Source organism: Labrus mixtus, chromosome 20 (assembly GCF_963584025.1).
Source record: "Labrus mixtus chromosome 20, fLabMix1.1, whole genome shotgun sequence".
Lineage (NCBI taxonomy): Eukaryota > Metazoa > Chordata > Actinopteri > Labriformes > Labridae > Labrus > Labrus mixtus.
This window is the reverse complement of record NC_083631.1, coordinates 24,232,335-24,242,334: the sequence shown is the minus strand read 5'-3', so window position 1 is coordinate 24,242,334 and position 10,000 is coordinate 24,232,335. Positions and strand designations below refer to the sequence as shown.

General features: G+C 48.2%; 2 protein-coding genes across 2 annotated transcripts in view; one reads left to right on the top strand and one right to left on the bottom strand.

The window, feature by feature from the left end:
* LOC132954616 (heme-binding protein 1-like) overlaps positions 1–1,534 on the top strand; it is a 7,715-nt gene extending 6,181 nt beyond the window's left edge. The window contains exons 3-4 of the mRNA XM_061027223.1: positions 167–347; positions 719–1,534. Coding sequence (XP_060883206.1) covers positions 167–347; positions 719–896 — 359 coding nt within the window. The 3' untranslated portion in view covers positions 897–1,534. The remainder of the gene's footprint in view (positions 1–166; positions 348–718) is intronic.
* A 2,266-nt stretch (positions 1,535–3,800) lies between these two features.
* wbp2nl (WBP2 N-terminal like) lies at positions 3,801–9,818 on the bottom strand. The gene is made up of 8 exons (XM_061027215.1): positions 9,660–9,818; positions 8,288–8,396; positions 8,030–8,168; positions 7,851–7,943; positions 7,548–7,745; positions 5,657–5,773; positions 4,991–5,067; positions 3,801–4,510 (listed from the first exon to the last, which is right to left on the bottom strand). The coding sequence occupies exons 1-8, from the start codon at positions 9,716–9,718 to the stop codon at positions 4,454–4,456; spliced, it is 849 nt and encodes a 282-aa protein (XP_060883198.1). The 5' UTR covers positions 9,719–9,818; the 3' UTR covers positions 3,801–4,453.
* Between the last annotated feature and the right edge of the window lie 182 nt (positions 9,819–10,000).

Genomic DNA, 10,000 nt, shown 5'->3' with positions numbered 1-10,000 from the left:
TCTCTGGAAAAAAAAAACCCCGACCTGAGGCGACTGTAAGTTCAATCTGCCATGTGAGCCTCCGAGCAGAACCATCGTGTACTTTCTATTTTTAAAGGAGCAACATTGAAGCTCCGCCTCTCAGACGCAGGTTAATATTAACATCTTTTCATGTCGTCTTCTGCAGGTGAGGCCATGGGCACGGCCGCTCCCATCATCATCACCGTGTACCCCCGCAACGACGGCGTTCTGTCTCGCCGCCTGATGGTCGGCATCCGCATACCCTCCACCTACCAGCAGGGCCCCCCGACCCCCACCGACACCGCCATCAGGATCGAGGAGCGGCCCGGCATGACCGTCTACGCCCTGTAGGTTTCCCTCTGAAGCGTTTCAGGTTGTGCGTTTCCACGGGGAGCAGGAGTGGCGTTTAGAGAGCGTTTCATGGCGTGATGACTCCTGGTTTGTTTGTTATTATTTTGCTGACCTGAATGCAAAAAGCAGCTTTTTCTATTTTTGGAGGTTATTCTGTTCGGTCTCCTGGGGGCGCGTGGCGGTCGAGCGGCTCCTCAGGCGGGTTCGCTCGACCTCTTTGTTTAAATATCAGCGTGCACGTGTTTCCTGCGGCTCTCGGTTCATGTTAGCGAGACAGAATGTGCAGCGATGCGTCCTCTCTCTTTTTTAAACAAACGCTTTCATCATCAGACTGAATTCAGCTTTTGTCTGTTTGTTTGGTTCTCAGGCAGTTCGGAGGCTTCGCCGGAGAGAGCGAGTACAGAGCGGAGGCGTTACGCTTAACGCGCACGCTGGGCGAGACGGCGCCCTTCCAGCGCAAACAGTACTTCTGCTGCAGCTACGACCCGCCGCTCAAGCCTTACGGACGCCGCAACGAGGTGTGGTTTCTACAGGAGGAGCCGTAGGAGGCGTCCAATCAGATCTCATCATGAAAACCTTTCACCTGAACGACCCCCCCTCACTACTCCGACAGTCCTTTAGCTCTAACAGCAATATGGTGAGGTACAGATTACCCATGATGCCTTTGCCCATCTGATCACCAGGGCCCGGTTGTTTAAAAGAAGTTTAATCTGGATCAGCTAATCCAGATCTCTTTGTCCCCCTTTTTATCAAAGACGAGCTGGATCAGATCACAGACTTTTCAAGATTACCAAATCCAGGGCCCGGTTTGAAGAAACCCAAACACGGCCGTTTTGGACGCCCCTCGGTTTGTCAGATATGAGAGCAGTTATCAGGTCAACAGGTGTTGCAGCGATGGAAGCAGGCAAGAGAAGTGGTTCAGATAGAAGTGATTGTACCCGACCTAAAAAGCCTCTGCATGTTTCTAATAAGCTCCACGAGCAGAAACGTGCTCAAACTAGGATCAATATTGGAGATGCTTTTGAAAAATGGAGAGAGGTTAGAACACAGAAAGGTTTACAGACCCATGCAGAGCTGGATAAACACTGAAGCTTCAGAGTCCACCACATGGTGACCTGAGTGAGCATGGACTCTAGAGAGGAGGGGGGGGGAGACAGCTCTCTATGATGTTTAGAATTTAGACTGCAGTACCAATTTTAAACACTAGGGGGCAGAGTTACATACTGCTCCTTTAAATATCTAATTAACAAAAAGCTGTGTGGATTTTGGCGCCCCCTGTGGACAAAGTATTTAGTGTGAACTCAACAGGATTTGGTAAATCTTGAAAACTCTGTACGTGGATCAGGGGGGATTTTATCCAGTTTTTCTTTGAACAAACAGGGTGAAAGTGAGCTGGATTACCTGATCCTGCATAGTAAAGAAGTGGATTACTGGATCTGGATTTTTTTTTTAAGATTAAACTTTTTAAACACCCCGGGCCCCGCTCGTCACATTCAAACAGTAGCTCCTCTGAGTGCAGCAGCAGCAGCATCATCCAAGCAGAGCAAAGAGATCCTCAGTAACTCAGCGAGTCATCAATCATCTGCAACAAGGTCGTTAAAGACGAGAAATAAGTTTGACTGGATCAGCAGTGAAGACCAACAGGAGTCGAGCCATAAAGTAGAGACTCCTCTTTGTCGATGAGAAGGTGGAGCGCCGTGCTTTGAGACGATCTCGCTTTCAATGTCGTGACCTTTGTGTCTACACGTCGTCGGTGTGTGTGTGTGTCGTGACCGTTTCCTGTGTTAGTGCATGATAATAAAAACACAGACTGTGGAGGCAGCTTCTTGTACAGTGTGACTTTGTGTTGAATTCAGCTTTGATAGTGTTTCATAACATAATAAATATATGATTCAGAAACACTGTGAGTCACTGTGGCCGTCTGCTGTTTTTCATTCTGACCGGACGAGTCCTGTTATGTAAAATAAAAACCAGAGGAACCTTCAGAGGGGGGGGAAGTCAATTCAATGACTTCCTGTTCACGGTAAAAATGATCAGCACAATTAGTCATCACATTTAATCTAAACTATTAGAAAATATCAGTTTGAAATCTTTCAGTTGACGCTTCTAAACAAGCAGCGACCTCCAGGTTTAAAAAGTCGATGCTGACAATTTAAAAGAAAAAGAAAATTTAAAATGTAACTCAAATAAATGTGTCTTAACTCGTTAAGTATTTTTCATATATCTCCCAATGTGGTCAAACATTTTAAATCTAGATTTGAATTTGTAAGTTTTGTTCATCAAAATAAATAAAAAAGCCAGTGTTTGTAAAAAAAAGAAAAGAAAAAAAAAGTCGATGCTGAAGTGTAAAAATCCTGCAGTTCCTTGAGTGTCCACTAGAGACTGGCTGCAGAAGAACAGGAAGTCACATACACAGATCCCTTATTTTGGTACAACTTTTGACGGTGGAAATGCCAATCAATGGGTACTGAACCAAACTGAACCGGACCGCTGGGTGGAAACGGGTCTTTAGTCTCAAATATTTAAAATACCAAAAATGTCAAAGACAAAAAAAAGGTTCAACAAAGAAACTCATTTATTCGGTTTTTAATTGAAAGACAAAATTCACAAAAGAGGAATCAGAAATGAAATAGAGAAAATTAAAAATACAGACATTTGATTAAAACTTCAACCCAAACCGACTCGTCCTTCAGAACATTTGAACTGACGCACACACAGAGGAGCGACACTCAGGCTGTCAACATGTCAAACATTTCAACTTCCACATCCAAGGAGAAAAACCACGCACACCACTCCCTCTCCAACGTCTCGCCCCCTCCTAACCCCGGCTGACTATGCTGTCTTCTGGCGGGGGTTTGGACGGCCCGAGACGTTTTGAGTTGGTGATGGCGAGCGGGAGTTGTGTGCAGGATTTCTTCTTCTCGATGGGATAGTTTGATGTCCTTACGCTCCTACTTCATGAGATATTTGGATGTGCAAACTTCCATTGGATTCCAGTTAAACAAAAAATAATCATTTTGTTACCACGGCAACGATGGTAGAAGTCCAAGACACCCAACATTAATTTGGTAATTTCTCTCGTTCTTAAGTCAGCAAAAGTTGCAGGAGAACTTCTTCAGTCTGAATTTGGAGGCGGGGCTTCCGCTCAGCGATCTGAAGACTTTCCATCGGAACGATATTGAAGATTTTGACGTTTAAAAAAAAAAAAAAAACGTGGAATGGAAAAGTATCGAAACATGTTGACAGCCTCGAGTCACTCGTCCTGTCACCGCCCTCCCGTCTTCTCCAATCAGGAATAAACATTTATTTTTTTGGAGGGGGGGGGGGGCTCCTGAAACCTCACACTGGAGTAATTATCGACCAGTGGTGGACTGGTTTCAGCCCGGCTTTCAGGCGGACAAGGTCGACCTCTGCCCTTTAACCTTCTGGGGGGCGGGGGGGGGGGGCGGGGGCGGTGGGGTGACATATTGCACACACCGATTTGTTATCGAAGACGTCTTTCAGATCCTCTTTCTAAAAACTCTTTCTCTTTAAATTATGAAAGAAACACACTCTAAGAATGAAAAGAAGGGATGTGTTATAACATCGTGTTGATCAAACATGAGGTTTCTGTAGTCTAAGAATCAGTCGGCTATATTCCTATTCAAACTCAGAAGACGGAAAAGAAACAATCAAAGCAAACTGAAAGAACTGCAGAAATACTGTCGTCGAGATATTCTCCGAAAGTTCTGTCGCTAAATCTCTTAGAAAATACATTCCCCATAATGCCTCCTGCTCTCAGACCCTCAAAGTGTCCTCGCCCTCCTGCAAGAAATCCCACAGATTGAAATGAAAGCAACAACTGAAGGAGGGTTCATATGATCGACTGCACGAGCTCGAGTGAAAGAGGAGAAGAGTGTTTGAAGGATTTGATCGCCCCGGTGTCCAAAATACTCTTTTTAATATTTGTGAATCATCTTTCTGTGAGCTTCTTCAGTCTGAATCCTTCAGTCAACGTTATGTCTTTCTTCAGGATAAAGTTAAGAGACTGGGGGGGGGGGGGGGGGGAGAGAGAGAGAGAGAGAGAGAGAGTGAGTGTTATTGAAGTGGGCGAGTTGGAGCCTCAGTTGTTCTTCTTCTCAGGAGAGTCTGGAAAAGGAGCGTATGGTGGAGGCCGCTCCTGAGTAGGAACAAAGAAAAACAATCATCAGGTCACTTCCTGTAGCAGCGTTGATACATCAATGTTGTTTAAATGAAACATTCTCCTGTTTTTAAAGATCGATATGGTGTTCTTTGGCGCCCACTGAAGGTCTCTGGCTGCAACTGCACATCATCAGACACACATGGTGCTGTTAACTCCTCCCCCTTTTAGACAGCGTGGACTGACAAGGTTCAGTAATATTTCCCGTCAGTGCTGCATAAATAGAATAAAACGCAACATACAGACTCCTGATCGTATGTTCCATCGCTTTAAGTCAAAACGGGAAGAACAACAAATCATCCTCAGAAAGACAAATCTGCACATTTTTCTATTTACCAAACGGGTACTGACATCATGTCATTTTTACTCGATTAATATCTAAGATTTAAAATCTGTTATCGTGTCGACCCTGCTCCATAGACTGGGGTCGGGGGCGGGACAAAAAGCACAGCAGTGTACCGTGGGCATGTAGACGTTGTGAGGATTGTTCGGGTTGTAGTATGCACTGCCTGCTGCTTCAGCCGCCTTGGAGTTACCTGAAGTGGGAGTGAGAGAGAGAGAGAGAGAGAGAGAGAGAGAGCGAGAGAGAGAGAGAGAAATTAATGATCAACACATTTAGAAACAGATGCTGCAGCTCCTAAAATTGTAAAGAGTAGTGATGCACGGAGCTCGCTGTCAGTCAAACCAAACACAACATCTGACGGCTCCGGGAATCTAACAGAGAGAGAGAGAGAGAGAGAGAGAGAGAGAGAGAGAAATGTCCCGGCGCACCCCGAGGACGCACGGAGGAGAACGTCCTCCTTCGGCTTCTCTTCAAACTGAGATGTGCCGAAGTGACAGTTCAGCTCCTCCGTGCACCGAGCTCACCCCGAGTGCAGAGCGAGACGATGAAGAACCCACAAGGTGCTACAAACGAGAATATGAGCGGAGAGTGCGGGGGGGGGATTTGTTTATCCTTTGTAATTTTGATGTTTAGCCGATGACACATCAGCATCCCCTTTTTTTGGTTGCATGATTGAAAGTGACTCACTTTGAGGCAGATGGATCAGATCTGACGTGTGCGGTGACACAGAGCGTGCACACGGGGAGGAGAAACTAAAGAGAGAGAGAGAGAGAGAGACAGACCTGGAGGTGGTGGGGGGGCTGTGGCTGCCCAGCTCTGAGGGGGTGCAGCCCAATTTTGGGGCGGTCCAGGGTACGGGGGAGGAGGGGCCATGTAGTCAAAACCAGCTGGATACATCCCTGCAGCAAAGAGAAAAAATACAGATTCAGTTTATTTCAAACACAAAAAAACAGATAAATTATCACCTTCAAGAGACATTTTCACGCTGAAAGTTTATCACAGCCTGCCCCTGAAATCATCCTGAGTTGTTATTCACACATTTCCCTCACAGCGAGGAGAGGAGAGGAGAGGAGAGGGGAGGGGAGGAGGGGAGGAGAGGAGAGAGGAGGGGAGGAGGGGAGGGGAGGAGGGGAGGGGAGGGGAGGAGAGGAGAGGGGAGGGGAGGAGGGGAGGGGAGGGGAGGAGAGGAGAGTAGAGAGGAGGAGAGGAGAGGAGAGGAGAGGGGAGGGGAGGAGGGGAGAGGAGAGGAGGGGAGAGGAGAGGGGAGGGGAGGAGGGGAGAGGGGAGGGGAGGAGAGGAGAGGAGGAGAGGGGAGGGGAGGAGGGGAGGGGAGGAGAGAGGAGAGGAGAGGAGAGGAGAGGAGAGGAGAGGAGGGGAGGGGAGGGGAGGGGAGGGGAGAGAGGAGAGGAGAGGAGGAGAGGGGAGGGGAGGGGAGGAGAGGAGAGGAGAGGAGGAGAGGGGAGGGGAGGGGAGGGGAGGAGAGGGGAGGGGAGGAGAGGAGAGGAGAGGGGAGGGGAGGAGGGGAGGGGAGGAGAGAGGAGAGGAGAGGAGAGGAGGGGAGGGGAGGAGAGGAGAGGGGAGGGGAGGAGGAGAGAGGAGAGGAGAGGAGAGGGGAGGGGAGGAGGGGAGGGGAGGAGAGAGGAGAGGAGAGGAGAGGAGGAGAGGGGAGGAGAGGAGAGGGGAGGGGAGGAGGGGAGGGGAGGGGAGGAGAGAGGAGAGGAGAGGAGAGGAGGGGAGGGGAGTCCTGAATCCAAACTTTGACCAGACTTTGAGTGTTTGTGTTGTTGAATCTGTGTTGCTGCTCTTCTTGCTCAGGTCTCCCTTAATAAAGAGCTCTCTGGTCTCAGTGTGACTCACCTGGATAAATAAAGGTGAAATGAACGAGGAGACGCCTCCGCCTGGTGCAGACAGCCGACTCGAGCTGCACTGATTTCACACCTGACGTGCGTCATTCTCAACTATCACCTTACAAACACCTCCTTCCAATTAGCGCTCTAAGCTGCAAGATCTCTCTCCCTCTCTGCTCCTTCATCACCAGCTCTGCAGTCTCGCTCAGCCCCACCTCCACACCAGCATCCGCCTGTAGGCTCTGACTGGACAGGGTTTAAGATATCATCCCATCACTCCTCAGATTTCTGACGGTTAAATCAAAACTGTGAGGAGCGATGAGGTCGGAGCCTAGACACCAAACACAAACGATCGTCTGCTGCTGCAATAAATATTTTAAATGAAAAAGGAAAAAGGAAAAAATCCAGGAAAAGTCGGAGCGAGAAGTTTGTCTGTTTGCGTTCAAACATGCAGATCAGACTCAAATATTACGGGTATTTCCAGGTATATTACCAAGGGTGAAAGTGAAAGAATCATCCACAGTTTGCACTGAGCCTGTGAGTGGTTGCCATGGTTACTTCTTCTTTCTGCTTCTTGATGGATTTGTGTGCATACTGCCACCTGCTGCATCGGACTGAGTACATATGCAAAGTGTCCTCGGGCACGGACGTTCCTAATTTGAACGCAGACCAGCGGGGGAGAGGGGAGAGGCAGGGGGGAGAGGGGAGCAGTCGTGCCTAACGTGAAACCGCCCTAACTGAACATGATCATACACTTCTTTTTCCGTCGCCTCCTTCAGTAGAATCTGACACACGACTGTCAAAACTTCAAACATCTGAACGTTACCTGCAGCAGGTGTTGGAGAGGGGTAGCCCATGTTGGTTGGCGCCGGGGGAGGGCCTTGGTAGAATCCATTCTGCTGAGGAGGAGGGGGGAAAGGATAGGCGGGAGGAGCTTGAGAAGGCGGGCCGTAGCCGTTCATCATTCCAGGAGATGGGTACCCGAAAGAGGAGGCGCCGTTCTGGGCCGGGGGAGCACGAGAAGCTGAAACAGAAAAACAACGTTTAACTTTTCAGGGTTATGAATGTGTGAGTGTTTTATTTACATCTTTAGTTCTTTATAAGATGTTTTATTAAAAAGCGCACAAACCGTTTGTGGCCAGTTTGAAGAGATGCTGCCCGAGCTCGATGGCGCCTCCGCTTGGGAACGACATTTTGAAATGGGCCTGACCCTCCCAGCCACCTGACGGGGGAGCGAAACAACACAAATAAATTAACAATCACATCCAATATCTTAACCAGTCAAATCGTGAGGTCGAGGTCACCTACCGCCAGGCTCGGCCGACACCGTCCCTTTAATGAAGTTAGCTGCAAAGACCGGCTGCTCGATGCTGCAGCCCTTCATCAGATAGTACGGGAACATGGCCGACCCCATGCAGTCCTTAATGTTACTGGACACAAACACCATCTGAGCCAGAGGACGAAAGGAAGAGTTACAACACAGAGCGCTGATGAATGCAGAGTCTGAACGCTGCCAACTGTGCAACCCAGACGACAGCCGCCATGGTGAGTTTAACATGACGTTACCCTGTATGGTGTCAGGTACACGGTGCCCTTCTTGGTCCCTTTCAGGAGGTCTGTCTTACAGGAAACATCGCTGAACGACAGCTCCACATTCTTACAGTCCCTTACAACGCTGAAAGACAAGAAACAAAATCACCTGCTAGATACAAAATAAAAGATCTAGGGCAGGGATGGGCAACTTTGGTCACAGCAAGGGCCACATTCATTTAATTCTGACTGCCAGGGGGCCAAATAGTACGATACAAAAACGATAACAGTCGATTATGTCTCAAATTTAACTCAACATATACCAGTGATCAAATATTATTATGGAAATATTTCTGGTTTTCATGATTTCATGGCAGATTTTGTCATGTTTTGATATATAAAAATTGACCTGAGGGCCACATTGAGGGTTGACGAGGGCCGCATGTGGCCCCTGGGCCGCCAGTTGCCCACCCCTGATCTAGGGTTACCCTAACCCTCAGGGAAGCCTCGGCTTCTTCAGATACCAGACCCGTTTCCAGACTTGGTCCACACGGGGGACTTGAGCCGGTTCCTTACCCAGGTCCCTCCAGACTGAGCTACTGCCCCCCCACCATCATCACCCTGTAGTTTGTTTACCTGCCTCCCTCAGCTCAGAGCTACCAGAAGTCAATGTAAATAAGTTTGTTTATATTTTATGTTTACTTCAGCTGTGCGACCCGGATGTAAACCGGTGTGATATTATATTGAAGTGACGTCCCAGCTGACACATTTTATAATGAACCAAAATGAACAGTGGGGCCCTCCAGCCAGCGTTACTCCTTCTTTAATCTTTGTTTTTCAAAACAACAATGCATGCTGTGCTTAGCAGGGCAAAGAGAGTGAGTGCTGATGGGGCCCCTCAGGGAGGTTCACTACAGTCATTGGAAAATATCCACATTTTGAGACAATTCTGTGGTGTAAAGTGTGACAGCCCTCGAGGCCCCCCTACTGGCCCGGGGCCCAAAGCAGTTACCTGTTGACAAGCAGCACCTGTGTTGAGCTAACATGTTTCTCACAGACTTTCAACACTGGCTGACATTTCTGTTTCCACAACATGTCAACACAAACGATTGCTACTTCCGCTACTTCCTGATTTGACAGCTAAACGACGCTTCCAGTAAATCATCTTTCAATACATGACTCCTAAAGAGTCAAATTAAGTCATAAATAACCCAAAAACAGACATTTGTTTGCCCTGATGTCGTTTCAAAATGGCACAGACGTGCTAGCTGCTAGCTAGGGAGGCTAGCTGTTTGTTAGCATCCCGTTGACTACGCACCGGAGAGTTGAGAGTAAACAGCCCATAAAAAGAGACGACAGCGACCTCATTCGTTAAATTAACTTCATATATGTTTTATTAGGAACGTACCTTTCTCCGTTATTTATCAAAACGCCGCCGTTTTGCGAGTGATTCCGGTTTAGAGCCATGTTTAGGAGACGTCTTGTTGCTCTTCTGGCTGAAAAAAGTCTGACAGTCAGCCGGACGGGGTTGCCTGTGTTACGTCATCACGTTACGTCACCACGTTGCGTCACGATGACGCGAAGAGAACCCGTGATTTACCGACAACAACATCAGCAGCTCACAGTCTGATTATCAGTTCAAACGGTTTGAGTCCCAGAGACACAGTTTCAAACAGACAGTGGTGGAGTCGGGGGGGGGGGGGGGGGGGGGGGGGCACCAGAGCACAAAAAAGTCTTCATTCATGTTTA